Source organism: Cephus cinctus, unplaced genomic scaffold (assembly GCF_000341935.2).
Source record: "Cephus cinctus unplaced genomic scaffold, Ccin1 Ccin1_scaffold0413, whole genome shotgun sequence".
Taxonomy (NCBI): Eukaryota; Metazoa; Arthropoda; class Insecta; order Hymenoptera; family Cephidae; genus Cephus; species Cephus cinctus.
In genome coordinates, this window is record NW_014333096.1 from 241998 (window position 1) to 262715 (window position 20718).

At 33.7% G+C, this 20718-nt stretch overlaps 1 protein-coding gene across 4 annotated transcripts; it reads right to left on the minus strand.

Moving 5' to 3' along the window:
- Positions 1-1898: 1898 nt before the first annotated feature.
- Positions 1899-18703, minus strand: LOC107267589 (centrosome-associated protein 350). 4 transcript variants are annotated; one of them, XM_015739511.2, is made up of 14 exons: positions 18396-18703; positions 17756-17941; positions 15780-17654; positions 15446-15701; positions 14849-15375; positions 14554-14777; positions 14137-14461; positions 12828-14053; positions 12273-12436; positions 12011-12177; positions 7750-11914; positions 7291-7677; positions 4290-4372; positions 1899-3831 (listed from the first exon to the last, which is right to left on the minus strand). In XM_015739511.2, exons 2-14 carry the CDS (start codon positions 17852-17854, stop codon positions 3112-3114), a joined length of 10218 nt encoding a protein of 3405 aa, XP_015594997.1. In that variant the 5' UTR covers positions 17855-17941; positions 18396-18703; the 3' UTR covers positions 1899-3111. The 4 variants fall into 4 exon arrangements, with proteins under 4 accessions (XP_015594997.1, XP_024940681.1, XP_015594996.1 ...); XM_025084913.1 differs by having other exon boundaries at positions 7291-10268; positions 10299-11914; positions 18396-18702; XM_015739510.2 differs by having other exon boundaries at positions 7291-11914; positions 17756-17901; positions 18396-18702.
- Positions 18704-20718: the final 2015 nt, after the last annotated feature.

Sequence of the window (20718 nt, forward strand, 5' to 3'; positions counted from 1 at the left end):
GTGCAAACGCATGTGAAAAAAAAATAATTTACTTTTGTTGCATTTCTTACTACCATATTAGCTGACAGTACTATAAGTGCGTTTCACTTGCCAGTAGCAAAATTTTCAAAAATTGCAAAATAATTATTATGCACCTTGTTGTATGCATACAAGTAGTATCATTGACATAATGACGAAACGACAAGAAAGTTTTATTCAATCATCTTTTGAGAGTAAAAATAATTTTCTTTCTGATACAGATAAATGAAAACAATTTACACAGAAATTCCAACAGTAGAAATCAATAATAATATCAAGAATATATATGAAAATTGATAATATCAGCTTTTTTAAATCAAATAAGATATTAAGTTGTGAAAAATCAGGTTTTGATTCACAATGCATACAAGAACTCGGTACAGGTTAGAGGCTTACCAATATTTGCCCCCTACGGAGGTATTTTGATTTCACGTATGATTCATAATGTTTAATTAATATTGCGGATTCGCTATTCACAAGATTCATTGTCACCGATATTACTTGTACGTAAATACGTAGCCGTACGCGAACGTAGAAATAAGATATTGTTACATGCTAAACTTTATTAATACCGATTGCCATTGCTTTAAGACGTTATTATGAAATTTCGCAGAAGATATTATTTTTAAAAACAAATCACAAAGTACTTGGTGCCAATTACAACTAATGTTTAAAACTACATTTAAATGGAAACGAGCCGAGAGATGGCGAAGTCGGCGATCCGCTGTAAGCGTTTCAAGCAGACTAGCTAAGATTAAGCAATGTTCGATCCTTCGTAGGATTACAAAATCCGAACGGGAAGAGAACGAAGAACAAAAAATGTAGTAATAATATCGTTGCCTCCGAGAGGATTGTGTAGTGCGGCAATAAGAGAAAAGAGAAGAAACATTTTTTCAAATTAGAAACGTACACTTTTAAGGCCTTCAGACAACACGCAAGGCCCTTTGTTGGGTCGTTTACGTTTTTGTGAGTGTGAGAGAGAGAAAGAGAGACAAAGAGTGGGGTCAGGGGGGTTGTGACAAATGACAATTAAAAGAGAAAGAAAATGGCTGCGCATTGATTTTGTTTAATTTTATTGAAATCCGTTTGATAAGGTTAGGAAATTACTTAAGTTTGTACATTTTTAAAATTATTGTTCCGTTTATATTGAATAGTGATAAGAATGTTGTGTTATACGTCAAAAGGTTGTGTTCCTTTTGACGACGTAAGTCGTACAGAAATTTTTCTTTTCTTTCTTTTAACGAAACCCCGTGGAACGCGTTTCCTTCATTCTCTTCGACGAAAGCCACGAGTCGAGTTAGAACAATCGATTTCTTTGGCTTTCCTATTTATATCATTTAACGCTATCGGCTACTGACCTTAGGACATACAATCAATTATAATTAATTAGTGAACCACGTTTGCATGTTGCTATATATGAATAAGGATGAAAAAACTCAAGATCGAATACGAAATAACTCAAGAGGATTAAAATAATATATACATCTTTTTTATTCTGCGTTATATATATTTAATTGTTATGAGTTTATGACGATAAGAACACTAAGCATATTTGTACTATTAAGTTTACTATATTTAAATAATATATTATATTCTCATGGTCTTTTTGCACTACCCCTCAAAATGTATCGTCCTTCTCGAGAAATGGTGTTGTACTTTTTCATATAAAAGGCATTGCCGAAATAAATATGGGGTTGGAAGAATTAATATTACATTTATTTGACTTGCTCGCCACGTTCATTTTTCTTATTAAATCTACAAAAAGAAAGAGGAAGTGTTACGGATATAAAAAATGACAACATTTTTATTTTCAGTCTAATAACTTGGCATAGTCTATCGAGCGAACAGTTTCGAGGTGGGTAATAGCATAACATGGTTTGTTTCTTCGACAAAGTTTATTATAAAATATATTAGAACTTAATTAAGTACATATCCAACTACATACGCAAATATTTTGATTAACAACTACCTTGCATGCAAGTTCAGCCTAACTAAATCAGTGGCGGCCCGTCGTAACGAGACGCAATGAGCGATAATTTCGTTTAAATTTTCAAACGAAAAGTACGAGACGCTTTCAATTTTCAATTGCGTGCCGTCGCTGCATTTGCAAATATGAACTACATCGAAAGTATTAAACTTTCTGTTATGTACATCACAACCATGACCGTAAATTAAATTCGGTGAGAACTGGATCTACCCATTGACGAAACGGCTATAATACTACGGTTAATCGCTTAGTTTTACAATTAAAACGCAAGTTGGAAACTCAGAACGATGATTCTACATACATATAGATAACATTATAAGACTACCTTTTCGTTGTAAACACTTATCTCTGATCGATTGATAACACATTTTGCTGACAACAGTGCTATACATTGTTTTCATTCTTCAGTTCGTTCTCATCTACTATCTCTGCTTTCTCATTTGCTCCAGTGAATGCGAAGGATCACTGCATTTGATTAATTTATATCGAGGTGTTTCAGTCTTACGTGAAAATTTCGTTAATTAAATTATAGTAATTGAGCATTACTTCTCAAAGCCGTCGGAATACTTGTCAAAACGTTACTCGAACTTTTAACGTAATCGACAAGAAGCCAGAACTTACTTTGAAGATTACCGCAATATAAAACACCAAACGTCAAAACGAGAGTCCTTAGGTTAAGTATATTATAAAGTACACATAAAAAAAATGCAACGTTTCTATAAGCTATTTATAAGCTATACTCTAATTATCAATAGTTAAATTCAAAACTGACCAAGGGCGTTTGATTCTCGGGTTTAGCAGAAACAAAAAAAAAACAAAGAACTGTTATCGAATGTCAATTCACTGCAGTCCTCTTTATAAAAGATGTCAGGCCTTTCATTGTAGACACGCTTCTTATTACGTATCTTTGCAAACAATGAAACCTCCATGAAAATCTACAACCTTCACGTCAAAGAAATAGGAACCAGCCTATAAACGCAGATACGAAATCATCGAGACATTGTTGAAAATAAATCTATAGCAATAATGGTAGCTAACAGTGCCCAACACAGTAGACCAGCCCACATAATGGGAAAAATTTTAAGGCATTTTTCCACAGACAAGAACTATGTTGAGATTTGTCTTTTTTTTATGTAGGCAGATTTAATAACATTAGCAGTCTCTAAAATAAGAGAATCCAGTATTGCTACTGTAAGCTCATTTTTAACGGTGAGTTCGTCACGATGAAATTTAGTCCATTCATCCTCCTCTGCCTGTGCTTCTCGAGCTAAAAGCTCATCGACTCTGTCCCTACGTTTTCTACTCCACCGCATCACCATATTCTCTCTTTGTAACTTTGTTTTAAAACCGAATAAGGTCGCCACTTCTTTATTAACGTACTCGTTCAATTCGTCCACAGTTTTCGGTATCTTTATTGTCACTTTTGTCTTTGCGTTAAGCTTCGACCAACTAGGTCCAGGCTTTTCATATTCTGATCTGTAAACCTCTGCGATTGTCTCCTTGCAAAGATCGAACAGGAATGCATTGTAGATCTTTCTATCTTTCTTTGCGGTCTCATTATCTTCTTTACTCAGCTCAAATATCTCTGTCGCTGCTTCTAGATTCATTATATCCTGACCTGATTGTTTTGCTTTAAATATTATTGCTGTAGCCTTCTCAGTGATAGCAGTGAGTTCTTCTATGTTTGTTGGAACAACAGCAGGTGGTGAAGGGGATACTTGTAATGTTGGTGACCTTCCGCCACCTGGAGGTGTATAAGGAGGTGGTGGTTTATTCGGTATCTCCCTTACATAGTATGATACCTCTTCTGCTTCTAATTTCTTAATCTGTTGAAAAGAAATAAGAGAATACTTTCATTACAACTAGAATTGTATTGTATTGATTTTTATGAAATATTGATTTTTATAAAGAACAAATATATATCACATGAAAAATTTGACATTTTTTTTTACAAAGCAGCTCCATTTTTAATGACCCAAATGCAAATAGTCACAGAGTGTATTTCAGTACATGCGCAAAAATGGGGACTATATCGAACAACTTAACAAAGTATTACTCAACAGTAAACTTCAAAATGATGATGCACTAGCAAGATACACAATTGTCACAAAAAAGTTGCAGTTTTTTATGATAAATTTTTTAACGTGAAATAGACTAAAAGACAATAGAAGGATATTTTGTTAGTAAAACTATTTAAATTAAAAATGTATACTCAACGAATCTACTGTTTGATTAAAATTAACTCATACATGTAAATACTTAATACGCTTTCTTATATATTTACCTCAAGCTCGATTTGAAGTTGTTCTATTCGAAGTAGCTTTGCCTCTAGTTCCGCTACATCTAATCCAGGTTGTTCTAGAGATGCTGTGACAAGAAATAAAACACTTATTAGACAATGTGAATGAATAAAAAAATGACAATACCAGTTAAAGGAATATCACTGACTAAATTAAAATAATTATATGAGCAAGATAAAAAAAAATATATATATATATAACACAGGATGTATAATATACTTTTTCGGGTTTTTTCAACCTAAAAATACATGTGTTGCGTCCGCAATCATTATCAATGACTGTGATTTATCAATTTCTTGTTTTATATAGGTCTACAATAAGAGGTATTAGATATATTCTATTTCATTCAATAAAGATAATTAAACGATAATATTATAATTATACATAATTTTATCTACATACAATCATTATATCACTGTAATCCACGTTATACGTCAAGCATATAATAAAAGTGAGATGCAATTTTTGTCATTGAGCCAGATATGAAAAATACGGTGAAGGGTTGTTTATATATATTCAAAAAGTTAATGATAAGAAAAAATAATTCCAATCAGTTCACATACAAGTATATAAAGACTGAAAGGAAATTCATTTACTACATTTCATTTATAATCTGATCAACGTTTATAGTCTCAATAAACCGTTTCAATACCGTTCCGAGAATATATTCTTTATGTTCCATTAATTTAAAACGTGCCCAGCATCCGTGTTAATAGTGAAATTCAATGAATAATTAATTATTAGAATATAAATTTGTATAACTATAAATTAACAATCGTGATGTTTAAAGAAGTATAACAAATATACATATATTAAAATATATTTGTAACGTCTAATATTATAAAAAAACATTGAGTTTAACATTAATAACAAATAATCCTTGAACACGTTTTTTGAAAACTGAATAAATTAAAAATTATTGACAACACTGAAATATGAAAATCTTCAATATTTTGAATCCAATGTTAATTTTTTTCATGAAGTTGATTCGTTTATAATAAACTGTCGAAATCATTCCTTCGTTTCTCCATTGTTCTTTATATCAATGCAATTTAAGTAATTTCAAATCACACAAAAAGCCCTTTGGCAGTTAAAGTGGAAGTCAGATTATATATTAATTGCAATAGCTTTCAATTACCTTATAATCTACAGTACTTTTATGAAAGAATTCCCCTATATTACACATGAAGTTTCTCAAAGTTATAATGCAACAATGTACAAGGAGTTGATAAAGACACAAGAACATACTTCACATTCATGCGACACACATCCAGCAAGCACTAAGTGAATCTTCACGTCACTTTAAGTATAGAATATTACCTTTACGGTAAATATTGTCTCGATTTTGCTATTCTGAAAATAAACAACATATGGCTGTACCACATAATATTTAGCGCAATATGACACGATCGCAGCGCAATTTATTTATTTCAAATTATAACTCTATCGCGTGTTTCGAATAGTCAGCGACACAATCTACTAATAAAGTAGGTCAAAAAATTAGCATTAAAAAAAACCTGCTTTAAATAAATTCTTTAAATTGTCGATCATAATTATGCAAACAGTGCACGCGTTCTCGTATCAGAAAATGTTTCTAGTATTATATACATTTGAAATTTTTTTTTAATTTCAGAGCAAAGGTTGTACAAGGATATTTTTTCAATATCAACTGCTTCTTGTTTCAAAATGATAGAAGCACGAAAAAATTAATTCATTTTCTAGTTAACTTCCTACCAAACTTTTATTTTTTGCAAAAAAATAGGAAATGAACACATACGCACACACGTGCCATATATGTATGTTGTCTGCTTAAACCTAAGATTATGAATACTCATCAGATTTAAGGAGAAAAATCTTAATTAGCGTATTCATTTCTGACGTTGTTATAACAGCACTTAATTTCTAATCATTTTTCTGGTTATCCTACAGAATTGTTCAGATAGAAAAATGTAACAATGAAAAATCATGCGTTACAATGAAGTTGCAGATATCAGTCAATTACTGGCAAAACTGTACATGAAAATAAGAAGCGTTAAGATATTTTTAATCGGTTTTGACGTTGTAAATCATCGTAACAAAAGGACTTTGAGCGAAATTTAAAATAATAAAACTAATCAGATAACAAAATGTTTGTTTATCAATTACAATATTTCTAATACATTTTGCAACTGTTGCATACATTTTCTGTTGCAAAGTGAAATCAGCTCTCTCCAAATTACAAATAAATTATATGACTTATTGCTTTCTTCGATGGATAAAACCGGAACAATGCTATTGTCTATGAATTCTTATGTTTATAATCATGAAGAGAGTAATTGTCACATTATATAGAGTGTAACGAACCAGCCATTGAACGATTAAGATGCATTTTCTCCTATAAGCATATGATTAAGCGCTGTTACTGTTTATAGTCGTCGATGGGACTCCATTTGAAAGCTTGGTGTTGCAGGAATTAAAAAAAAGGTTGTATGAGGCTTAAGAATTATTAATAGCCTACATTGTTGCAGATTCATGAAAATTCCAAAATAAATTAATTTTACCTATAATTTTCACCTAATTCAACATAAAACCACATTTACAAGATCTACGATCACTTATATTGCACTTGTGTAAAAACCAGTTGAAAAATTGCTGAGACACTCAAGATAATCAATGTGATCAAGTTTGTAAGAACTGTCAAATAGTAAATAATTTCAGATAAAAATGCCACACTAGTTATTCTAAAATTCGTAACTTTCATGAATCCGTATAGTCCTAAAGCCACTGGGAGTCATCGGACTTAATAAACAGGTATTTCACACGAATATTTTGTTTTTGCAATATTGTAGCCAATCGCTGAACACGGTACCTGATTCATTAATATAATAATACGTCAACAAAAGTAAATATCATCAACGTCAAATTCATATGTATTATTTGCGTGCAATTCCAGTAACTGATAGCGATAAGAAAATATAAGAAGCATGATAATTCGGAAGCGAATACCTTTCAATTTGTTGATCATAGCTTCGATGTCCTTTTCGGACGTTGTAACGATTGGAGCAACGTGTAACTCAGCTTTAGTATCTGCGTTCGTATTGACCAAATCATTTCCCAGCAAATCATCATCCAGAGCATCAACGTCCAATCTTGATTCATTTAGATTTCTTGGTGAATCCATTTCAATCTCAGACACTCCTCTTGGAGTGTCAACTCCTTCACTCGATTCAGACGATGCATCGACATCGCGTCTCGGTGATACATTTTCAAGTTTTTCAGAAAGTTCCTGAGACTTTAATGGGACTTCGGACTCTTGAACGGGTAAATCGGTTAACTTGGTAGGACGGATCTGTGAATCCTCGGCATCGCTTAATTTTATTACTGGCACAGAATCTGAAACTACTCTGTTTACTTTGAAATCTTTCGAAAATGAATCCTTTTTCGACTTTTCTAAAAGAACGTCACCTCGATTCGATGCACCTTCAAATTCTGGCGTTATGCTCTCGAAAACGTGTATGACTACGTCTACGTTCTCAAGATGTTCTTGAGGCTTTTGTAATAGTTCTGTAGAACTTGCTACCGATTTTTGTGATATTTCATCCAATATCCGTAGAACTTCATCTGACTTTTGAGTTACTTCGTACTTCTCTGGTATTGTTTCACTCTTTTGCGATCCAATTGACGACTTTTGAGACTCGGACCTATCTAAAATTTCAGAGACTTCAAGACTCTCTTCTGAAATATCTTCGTACTCTGGATCTTTTATTATTTCAAATGTTTTGCCGGCATTCTCACTATAGGTAAGTTTTTGTAACTCTGATGCAGAATCATGTTGTGCGGTTTCAACAATTTTATGCATATCTTTGGTGAAAGAAATTGTTTCCTCCTTCTTTACTTGCTCTCCAATAACTTCATTCTGCAACTCATTTGACGTTATTGACTTTAAAGGAGATAACTGTTCAAACTCGGATTTCATCAAGTTTGAATCACCAGGTAGAGCAATCTTCTTGATAACGTCCAATTTATCTTCGATCGTTTCAATCAAGTTATCTAGTTGTTCATTCGAATTCTTCAGTTGATTGCACGTCGGCGACTCACTTTGTTCTTCCGTTACAACTATAGCTTCGTCCCTTTCAGCTTGGTCAACCGATCTTTCTTCATTTTCTTCCAAAATATTTTCCAGGATTAAACCCGAAGTATAAGGCAATTCTTCTGTGTCGGGTAATTCTATCTTTGCATCAATCTCTAATTCAGGTAACTCTTCACTTTCCAAAGTCCCTGGTTCCAGTTCTTCAATCACTATGTCATGTGATTTGTATGATTTTTGTTGTGTTCCATCGCTATCCTGGATCTCTACAGATAAGGATATACTTATCAGAGGCAAGGATGAAGCATGTTTAAGAACATCAGAGTTTGTCGAGACATCCCATTGTTCTTCCTTTTCTATTTTCAAATTCTGTAAAGCACTCTCAGTATTAATTTCCGAAGTTTCTCTATTTTTCAAAATATTATTTTGCAAATCTTCTTCATGCGGTTTCTGCAATACGCTATCACTCTCACTAATATTTTCTTTGACTCTTGTTGCATCTTCTAAATTTTCAGAACTTTGAACTTTCTTGGTACACATATTATCTTTTTCATATTTAAGATTTTTCTCTACTTCACTTTCAACCTTATTAAGAATCCTAGTTACGGAAAGTGGAATATCATCCAAACTTTCCTTATTTTCAACATCCTTAGTATCTTCTTTATGGCTCTCTTCCTGAGCAATTAGACTTAACGCGTGATGAAGTTCATTCGCATCCTTGGACACATCTTTCTTGATATTCCACTCGTCCAAATTAATATCCAGATCTTCAATCTTAGTGGATTCGTATTTTGGCAAAAGTACAGACTCGTCGATATTATCAGTTAAGGTTTCACTATCCGCATAATACGAAGAATAGTCAGCATTCTTATCCAAGAAAATCCCTTTTGACGTCGATTTGTCAATTCCAGTATTTTCCAAAGTTACGTTTAACTGCGACAACTCTGATTTCTCACAATCATATTCTGTTGGTACATCAATGATTTGCTGAATTTCAAAAGAATCAGAAGTAGTCCAATCTTGATCCATAGGTGATTTAATGATCGAAGCGTCCCTTGATTTTACATAAACCTCATCAAACTCGTTCGATTGCTTACTAGAAATGCTATCCTCATCATCGTAATTAAGTTTTGTATTGAACTCTAATGAATCATCTGGATTTTTCTCACATTGTTCATATCCTATTGCGTCATGTTCTGTGACAAGCAATGACTTTTCGGCAGTTGCCAAGTTTAACTCATTAGGATTCTGCGACGTTTTAATTAAATTGATATCTTCTTGTTCTTCTTCAATTGTCTTTTCGCTTTTCACTCCTTGCGAATATTCACTTGAGTCTTGTACTGCTTCAGTCACTTCTTGAACAACTTTACCTAGTTCATCTTCTTTCAGAGATTTTGGAGATAGAGACAAAGGTACCTCGCTACCAACTTTCGCTGAGCCATGATGCAAAACTTCAGAGTAATCAGCTTTTAAGAATTCATCTTCGTTTGATACAATATAAGAATGAGTAGCAGAATCTCCAGCGCCCTTATGTGAATATATTGTAACAGATTCTTCAGGTATTTCGGATATAAATTTCTCGGTGCCGCGTATCAAATTATCGCCTGGTGCAGGTTCAGATATTGGAGTAGAATCTTTAATACATGTTGTACACGGTTGATCGTTTCTATTATCGATATCGAATTTGTGTGCTTTTTTATTTAAATCTTCCACTACGGCATCTGTAGCATTATATTTCTTATATGCGACACCGGATTTACCTTCGTCAGTATCTGAAACGCTTCTTCCAGCTTCCTCGATATTACTCTTGACTTCAGTTATTTCCGAAATTGTACTGAAAGTTGATTTAACAGAATCTTTCAAAGACTCTGCTGCATTCGACAAATCAATGTTTTCATCTTGCGACTGATACACGTTGGTTTCTAAGATTGGCAAAATGCTTGTAACATTTAATTCATTATCAGAAGATTTAATATGCTCGGATATTATAGATTTTTCAATTTCGTTTAATATCTGTTTACTTCTCGCTTCAAAGTCAAATTCATTTTCTGCGTCAGGCACCAAATTGTTTTCTGCGTTATCTTTTTTAAATACGTCTTCTGTTACTTTTGATATCAAATCGCTGTGAATCGTTGGTTCAATGTGCGTCTTATCTTTCGTGTTAATGTCTGAAAATATTTCTTTGGAAACTGAATCTGACCTTTGTGAAATCGGTTGATCAACCATGTCTATGATACTTTCTGATTTTTTCACGGTATCATATGAATCGAGTTTTAGCGATACTTCGGACACATCTTTCGATGTATTTTTCTCTGTGTCTTCAGCCGTGGTAATTACAGGATCTGCAGATTTCAAGCTAGCCCCACTTTTTACTTTCTCGTCTGACGTTTTACTAAATCGTGACATCATCTCTGAAAGTGCTTTAAGATCATTTTCAAGAGTACTTATATCGTCATTCAAATTCTTGTTGTTCAACTCCAGAATGTTTAATTTGTGGGAAACTGTCTGCATATCGTTACTTGGTTCGTCGGGCTTGACGATGTCATCGACGACAGAACTTATTTTGCTGCTGTAGGCTATTTTCGAAATTTCTTTTCCAAAACTCGGATGTTCCGTTTGACTCGCTGGAACTTCTTCTACACCACTTTGTGAAGAAATACTTTTTGAACTAAGTTCATCGACTAACGTAGCTATGTCTAACATTTGTTGGGTTCTTGCTTCTAACTGATATCCACCTTCTTCGGAGTTTGATGTGATTTGAAGTTGATCAGATTTAGAAGGAACCACTGCAGTATCATTAGAGTTGTTCTGTGCAGTGTTATTTACAGAAATTGTTTGCGGCCGGCTTGAATTTTGTATTGGTATTCCAATTTGACTATAAACACTTTCCAATGCATTGTTTTGAGAAGAATCCGGCACTGTACATGGCGTTCGTCTCGAATCATATCTTGAACTCTGTCCACTGAACCAAGAATTAGTTTTTGCGGATACCTCTTCAAAATCAGATGGTGCTCCAGAACAAGAATTAAAATTTTCAACTGCATCAGATCGTGCCGTTTGCGTAGATTTATATTTTTCACATTCAACTGGTTCCGGGGCACGTTTACAGCTGTTTATGATAGAATTATTTTCGGACGTCGCTGACGCACGAGTGTTCACTTCTTCAAAGAGGGATTGGTTGCTATGGCTCGTATCTTTTTTCTCAGAGTTTGAAGCTTCCGACACAATTATATTTCTGTTGTCGAGAGACCTGGTAGATTTTTGAGAACCACTTTCCTCTCTTTTCTCATCGTATTCCGCAGAATAACTATTTTTTCGTGTTTTTTCGCGGCCTTCTTCAGAAAGTAAATCGGATTCCGATCTAGAGCGTAACAGATCGCTACTCCTGTAAATTTCTTGTATCCTCTTGGTGGAAATTTTTGGAACTTTAAAATCGGCCAGCGACATCGACTCAATTGCAAGTTTTTCAGAATTATTGTCCTTAACAGCTTCTTTCTTCGTTTCCAATTTTTTTCGCATTTCATGGATCGTTGTGTCATACTTCTATATAATGAAGGAGAAAGAGAAGGATACAAAATTACATAATTATGAAATAACGAAGCTTCCTTAAAAACTAATTTAATAGCTCATTAACTGTACCTTAATTTGATTAAGCAGGTTTGTTTCAAGAGCTCGAAGTCTCTGTTTAGCCTGTTTTCTGGCCTCCTTTTTAAGTCTGGCCATTTCCAGACGGCGTTCTGCCAAATTTTCTGTCAGCAGTTCCACTCTTCCTTCAACATCACTCGTGTCAGATGATACTGTAGTATCTGTGAAAAATAGTGTGCTCTCAAAGTAAATAAAGAACGTCCGCGAGAGAAAATAGTATGAAAAACGAAGGCAAGGGACGTAACAGATAATTTACCATGATAAGAGAGAGCGTTAGAAGTGGCACTAACAAGCTTGTACGCAGCTTCCTCCATGCGTGCTATGCGACTCTCTTCGGCACGAAGTCGTGCATGCCATGCGATCCACTTTTCCACGCAATTTCTTCGTGACGCAAGTGCGGTCTCTCGAGCGCCCAATATTCTAAAGAAAAATTATCCCTTCGTGTGAGCATTGTGGAATATCAAATCTTTACAGTATCGTTCAGCGCGTATCATAGGTAGATTTAATAAGAGCATCGGCAAAACTTAACGAAAGAATTTGGTAAAATAGGAAGACCGTGATTATGATGCGGTGCGGAACGCTGCTGCAGCCAATCTATTTTTACAATGGTTCGCCTTATGGCGAATACATATTTCGGATTTATAATTAGAATTCTTATATGTGGTTGTAGCGGATTGGTTCGCTTATACGTTACGGGATGACGTTATTAAGAAAAAAAGGAAGTAACAACTATTAAATAACTATTTGAATACTTGTCAATCAAAGTTAATTCTTTACTATTGCAAATGGATCGTCTGAAAAAGTCACTTACTGCTCAAGCTTTTTTGATGTTTTAAATTGATGATCCTGTGCACGAATGACTACGGATCTCGAATAACTTTTCTCACTGTCTGCGGAGCTATGGTGGGATATTGTGAACGTACTGACTTGCGATCTTGTTGAAATATTTCCTAAATTTGGTAGATCTCCATCTTCTCTGCGAGAGCCATTCTCAAAGTTCTCGAAACTTTTTTCTGAAAAATTCTTTCCCGAAATGTTGTCATTGGTTTCGTGCTCGTTTGCTATGTCCCTTAATAATTTATAATTGTTTTCCTTAACGGCTCGCGAATGTTTCAATAATGCTTGCAAGGAACTATGACTGTCGTTGAAGTCAAGTCCTTCTAAAATTAAATTTTCATCGTCTTTAAGTGCCTGCGCACTTTCCTTCTCCATCTTTGATCGTTTTCCATGATGCTTAACAATTTCTTCGGAAAAATGTGAGCTTGACTTTGTCCTTAAAACATTTTCTTCCAAAACGTCCGATGACAATTTTGCCTTTTGACTCCGAGAGCCTTTACGTTTTGAGCTTGGCTTGGTTTCGGAATTATGAGTTTTTTTAAAGTTATCTTTCTCTATTAATACAGATTTTTCATTCTTTTTTGACGTCTTAGAAGCTGTCAATAACGTATTGTCGTTCTCTGCAATTTGTGACGATTTTAGCTTCTTTAACTTCGATTCTTCCGCAGTATCTGAATCGCCCTTCATTATCCCGGTGTCAGGAAATGAATTTTTCATACATTGTTCTCGATCCCGCGATGGTTTTATACCTTGGCCGTTATTCTCTGCAGTAGTTATAGATGACTTCGACTTGCGAGATAATTCTTCAATTAAAGTATCCGACTCTGATTTCACGTATTCACAAATTGACTTATCTGTGTTGTGTGGCACTAGATTCAAAAAATCATTTGAATGTACATCGATGTGTAGATTACATTGACTATCTACGTTCACAGACTTTCCATGCATGGAATTTGTAGAATTAATGTCAAAACGATGTGATTTCAAGCATAACACATCTGGTTTAGGCATTTTATCTTCATATTTACGAGACTTCAATTCGTATTTCGACTTTGCGTCACCCTTTTGTGTCCGAGAATAACATTTCTGTTGTTTTCCATCAATTTCTCCAAAATCGTCCGACTTATCAGACTTTGATGCGTATGCAATGGATTCTTCGATCATCTGGTCAAACTTATCAGCGTTTGAACGATCGAGCTTCTGAAAATTTCAACGGATTTACTCATGTTTATATAAAGTGACAGATTTATGCAATACGTATTTGCAATGGCATAAATATGTACCTCCTGCATAGATGTATCCAAATCTGATCTCATAAATTTCCTCTCGAGTTTATGGGAACTCGTATCCGATACTTGAGACTTCATTCCCATTTGAGAACGATCCACTTGAGACTTATCAGAATCCACTAATGAGCTCATAGAACTGTTACTTCTAATATCATAACCCTTCATTGGTCCTGACAACCGCCTTGGCGATTGACTATCGGCACTCCTTTTCAATTTGGTTAAAATATTCTTCGTGGACATTTGAGGATTAAACATGTTTCGTTGCTTTTGCAACATAAGTTTCCGCTCCTGACTTGCCATTTTATGCAATTCTTTTAACCTATACCAATGAAGATTGCAGCAAGTTAAATATATATATGTTAAATAATGCGAAAGTTTGTTTTCATGTATAACAATCAAATGTCATCTTACCTATTCATCTCGTCTTTTTCTTGTTGCAGCTTTAATAACAAAGCCCTCTGCTTCTTTTTCACTGAACTAATACGACTATCTTGACCGGTATCTCTTAATGCACGCTTTTGTTCCTCCAATTTAACCAATTTTCTGGTACGATCATTTAGAGTTTTCTCACGCGATTTAAATAACATTTCGATTTTATCATATCGTTGCTTCTCATCCTTTATTAATTGAGCCATCTGAAAGCACAGAGAGCTTTATAGTAAGAAAGCTTTATAGTAAGAATAGTTATAAAGAATATGACCCATACCTCTAAATCCAAGTACTTGTTGAAGGAACAAGTGACGCCTCTTGTAGAAATACTAATTTCCGTGCCAGTTTCCGTCTTTATAGACGAAGTTGTTTCATGCATACTAATTTCGGACATTGTCCTCAATTTACTTGGTAAGGAAACGTCTTCAATTTGATCCAATTCTTCCACCTGATCCAGTGATTCTAGGGATAAATGTGGAATTTCGCAAGGTATCGAGGGACCTCTTTCATACGTTATGCCAGAGAATTCACGAAACCGATCAGGTAGATTATGTCGACGAAAATGAACATCGGTTTGAGTCGCGATATCATTTACGGTTTGCGTTTGAACTTCCACTACTTTTACTAATGATTTACTTTGTTTCTTTAAAGTCTCATCAAATTCCTCCGCTATTCTCTGAGATTGAGCAGCACGGTCCATCAAGCCATCCGAATCGGTTGTTTGAAGGTCATTTATCTTCTTTGGAATTCTAATATCTCCAGCACCCGCATCATCTAAATTGTTCTTATGCGAATTTCGTAAAGCTAAAAACATAAAGTAATTATTCAATGCTACTTGTGTAATTGATCATCAGTAGTATTAAAGTGAACTCACCCGCAGCGTCAGACTCGATTTTACTTCGGCTTGTGTGACATTCTGTATCGATTGTATCTTTATTCGCTTGCGGAACTATTAATTGTTTCTTCGTTTCATTAGTTTGTTTTTGCTTTTGCAACAACTCTTTTTCCTGTTCGTGTTTAACATTGTGAAGGCATTTCTCAACGTCCATCACTTGTCTCAATGATTCGTTAAAAGAATCCAGAAGATGCAATTCGGCTTGAAATTGCATATGCAGTGCAGCAGGATGTAGCTAAAAATATATACTCGTTGAAATTAGATATACTCAATAAATTTGTGATTCAAGTACATGCTGAAATTTAAAACGAACCAATTGAATGCCTGCATCAGTAGTCTCCATGTTTAGCGATGATTTGTGTTTTATATTTCTAACATCAGCCTCGGTATCATTTCCTTGCAACAATTGCTTTTTTCTTTTTGACGGAAGCATCAAATTAACGTTTGGTGTTACTAAATCACAAAACTCTTCTTGCTGTGTGTAACTATCGTCTCTAAAAGATATCTTTCTAGGATCCATAATGACTTCTGAAAATGAACCGTCGAATGAATTGTGTGATTCCCCATTTGTATTTGTTTGGTTAGTGTTCGAATTAATGACACTGTGAAATGATGCGTCCTCATTCTTGGGAATGTTGGTGACATTGCTTTGCTCTGAAGAATTTTCAATGTAATTCATATCCTCGGTACTTCTATTGGATTTACTAGGGTCTGTTGAGATTTGAGTATTGCAAAGAGATTTTTCAGGCTCTTTAATTTTTGATTGTTGAGAAGACGTTTCTGTATGTAAAAAACATCCATTATTAATATTTTCACTTTTAGATGCAGTACTTCGATTTCTGAGACTCGTATTTGAATTAAAGACAGATTCAATATCTTCTGATATTTCAGACGAAGTATTCATGTATTTTTGTTCAATTTTTCCAGCAGTCGATTTAGGTCTTTCAGAAATTCTTTTAGAGTGCTCCTTAGATGTACCATCAATAGGTTTTTGTTGTGATTGAGTAGATAATTTAGAATGTTGTTTTGAAGGCCTTATATCCGAGCCTTTATGTTTTTGATCATCCGCTTGTTTCATTATGTTTGACAAGTGATAATTCTCTTTATATTTATGTTCGGTATTTTCTGACACCATTCCTTTAAGACTATCTCTGTCAATATTTTTTTCTTGTGACTTTATTACTTGATCAAGAACACAATCGTTACTGCAACTTTTACTTCTTGAGTCTGCAGACTTATCTCTTGCCGATTTTGAACTTTGTACATTCCATACTTTGTGTCTTTTATCATCATCCTTTTTTGTAGTAGAAGTTGCAAAATTTCGGCTTTTTGCCTTCTTTACTGTAGAATCACTTTCTTTTGGTATATGCGATAAATAATTCTCATTTTTAAGCATCTTGAATATAGAAACTGCACCATCTTTCTTAGGCATATGCTTAGAATTTCGTAACTTTTTTGGAGTGTCTTGCAAAGTTTCTTCTGTCTTTGAACAACTGGAGTCATCCTTTTTTATTCTTTTAGATCTATTTTCTTTTTCTCTGGAACTGTCTCTTGCATGATCCTTTTTCTTTGTTATGGACGATGAAACAGAAAACTCTGGTGTCTTTAATGGTTCGATATTTTTGCAACTTACGACAGACGTTCCTTCAGAGACAGTAAAATCCAGTTTTCTTTGTACTCTATCTATGGTTTTTGTAATTTTATCACCTCTTGGTGGTGTCATTTCCTTAGAAAGGGTTTCAAATTTTTTTAAGCTTGTATGTGTTTTATGTTGACTGGACTCTCTTAAGGAAGAATTATCTCTTGAAGAGTAGTCCAAACTTTTTGGAGATATCTTCACATCAGGCACTTTCAATGGTTTTATGAAGTCCATTTTCTGTGCCACTTGTTGTATACTCTCTTTATAATCAGTATTAACATTAACTGCATCTGTATTAACGTTTGCCTTTTCTTGCTGCCTTGGCTCATATGCTTTTTTGCATGTCTCAGGATATATACCTAGTGCAAGTTTTCTTTTTACTGCAGTGATGAATGTAAATGGATGTGGCTGTATTGGATGACATGTTAATAACGAATCCAAGTTATTAAAGTCTGTGCCATGCAAGGAGTTTTTAGGATTTTCTTGAGTTTCACCTTTAAATTGATCTTGCTGCAAACTATTTTGATAGCCCTGTTTAGCATGTATAGCCTGCAAATAAAAAAATGACCTTTGTAGTAAAATGACTAAAGTAGAGACATAAATACTTGCATTGAAAAATATTGAATTTATTCAATTATTGAATAACTCACAGCAGCAGCGCTTTCAGCACGCTTAGCAATAACATCAGGATCAGAAAAGAATGTATACTTGTTTTTTGAACCAGTCTCCCTTTTCTCATTACTGCTCATGTTTTCATTTTTTATTCAAGCTCTTAGCATTGCAGTACTTTCTATGCCTGGGTTGATATCCCAATATAGAAAAGTATATTAAATTTGCTACATAGATCAAACATAACATTGTTACATTATATTTTGTAACTATGTACAACTTATTCTTTTAATAAAGTTTAATGTTATTCAAAGTCAAATATCATTTCTATTAAAATGTTCAACATAATTGCATCCATTGAAATAAGTATTCTGAATGATGGATGTAATAAGTCAAAAGTAAGCAGATAGTAAACTGCATATTTTATTCTATAAAATCAATTAAGTGCTAAGAAAACATAGATTACAACTGATTAACTCCTTTAAACTTGCACTTTTAAGATTGTTTTGAGAAATGCAACAGATTCAAGCCAAAATACAGAGCAATAAATAGCTTTAAATCCCATATCTTTTATTATACTTGTAATCAAGTAATGCAAGTCATCTCATATATATATTTTTTTAATATCCTCAGTGAGTATCAACAATCTATAAGACAAAATAATAAAATTTCACAACTCACATTACATCCCAAGATGTTTGTATTGTTCCCAGTTGAATTCCTAATTCGTATCCAAAATTAATAGAATCAGGAAGATGTAATACGTTGCATTCTCATAACCTACGATAAGACGCCATATTTAGCATACACATCCATTTATGACAATATTGTCACAATTGCGTCCCAATACGTTGATCAAAATATTCACGATAAGACTTAATCTGTTGATCGATGCTTTACTTGCAGAACTTTCACGTATTCAAGTTCATGTCACTTGTACGACAGTCTACTCAAAAGTTCGGTGCAACCGTCGTTTGTAAACTCTGATCACGTGGTAGGACAACATGGCAGTATAAATAAGCATCCCTGAATCGATATGCAGTCAAGAAACATCAAATAAAGCTCACGTGTGAACGATTGTCGGCGAACAATGCCGTAACATCAAAGCGGATGAATATTTAAGTTCGGTAATAAACAAGATAAAATGATTCCTAAATCATGAGTATGCTCTTGATTATGGAATCAAGATGCGATAAGAATATAAGGGTGTTTTACAGAATTGATCTTGAAATTTGAGGGAAGATCTCATAAGTTAAAAAACATATAATATTGTTATGAAACATGTATCGGACGATGTATGATGCTGCCTTGTAATCTACCTTCGAAATAGAAACTGGACGAGATATCTAGAAAATAGAAGAACAAATCATTTTTAGAGACGTCTATCAAGAACTGATCTTCAGAATATCGTAAACTGTTGAACAGTACAGAGAGCCGGTACCAAGAGTCAGTAATAAATATTTAAATTCATTTAAATATTGTGTGCATATCTTTTCATTGGTCAGAATATATAAATATTAAGTTTGTTAAAAATATACGACATTTTCCTCACAATAATTTTTTGAACTAGAATTTGGTGCCACTATATATGTACAGTACAACGTCGATTATCCGAACGTCAATTATCCGAAACGTCAATCATCCGAACACAGATTCAGTTTCAGCGCAAAATCCAGCTTCTGGTGTAAAGCAGAAGAAAATCCTCGACTTTTTCCAAAGAAATACATATGTAGATTCTATTGACGAAAAATATAATATATATAAATGTTAATATATTAAAGATATCGAGTGTCGTTGAAATATATATATATATGTATTCTATACTTTTCACCGTTTCAATCTTGCCTTTTTTCCAACAAACAACTCCTGTTCGGTCATCCGAATTTTCGATTATCCGAATGGTAGTGGGTCCCAATTAGTTCGGATAATCGACGTTCTACTGTATGTATAATCCGATTCGATAAATGAAACACCTATACTATATTTAGAATCGCACTTCGTCGATATAAACATACATGACTACTAATTACAATGCAGTGCATGTTTTTAAATTATGTTTAATTACAGTTATATAATTAATCACATATTGCTTCATTATTGTTATCATTATACCATTTTTTGTAAAGTACTACTTATCACTGTTCTTGGGTTATGTTTCAGACGTCGGAAGTTATAAGCGATGTCGTAAAGGTAACGAGAAACAATTCTAAAAAACTTGTTATATTATCGAATAGTCTAATCAAATGAAAAAGTATTTTTTATAGAATTGAAGGCAGAATAGTGCTGTAAGCTTTATGTATGCAAAATTAAACCTATGGTTGAGCCTACTGAAGTTTTTATAATTATGACGGCTATCTTGAACTTGTAGTCCGACTATATAGTTGTAATTATTCTCGTATCCTTGTTAAACAATATTTAAATCTTAGGATTTAATTAACAAAATACTATACTAGATCTGTGTGCGTGAAAAGTATGTTTTAATTTTATGAAAATGTTCACGTTGATTTAAAAAGTAAATTGGAAACAGTTTTCGTAATTCCAATGATATTGCTTAATATGGCTTTGCATCTGTGAACGACACGGAAAATATCAGCCCGAATTATATGTATAGATATTGGTCTAATGATCCCAATAGTGCCGTTTTAAGAAGTGCTTTATATAGAATATTTATACATATATAGGTATCTGAGTTGTGAAAAAAAAAAGTCAAAACTGCACTTGTGCACGAAAGTGAGAATGTAAAAATATAGCTGAAGAATCTCTAAATATTTCTTAGCCTTATACCTGATATGGATGATTACTAAGATTTGCCAATATATCTATAAGTCTTTTAGCCGAAAAAATAATTTTTTTAAATGTAGAAATATTGAGGGACTGTGTAAAAATTATTAGCTAATTATTTTGTGTTGCACGAGTAACAATAAATGGTCAAATGATGAATTATCACTAAACATTGAATTACAACTAAACATTGATGCTCTTTATGATACACAGACTTTGACAT

What these genes read in the sequence shown, in the direction of transcription:
- LOC107267589 (XM_015739510.2), bottom strand. Translation starts at nt 17,854, where the DNA reads ATGAGCAGTAATGAGAAAAGGGAGACTGGTTCAAAAAACAAGTATACA. An exon ending in ACAAGTACTTGGATTTAGAG is followed by an intron (nt 14,778 to 14,848) that starts GTATGGGTCATA and finishes CTGTGCTTTCAG; the next exon opens with ATGGCTCAATTAATAAAGGA. An exon ending in TAACGCTCTCTCTTATCATG is followed by an intron (nt 12,178 to 12,272) that starts GTAAATTATCTG and finishes TATTTTTCACAG; the next exon opens with ATACTACAGTATCATCTGAC.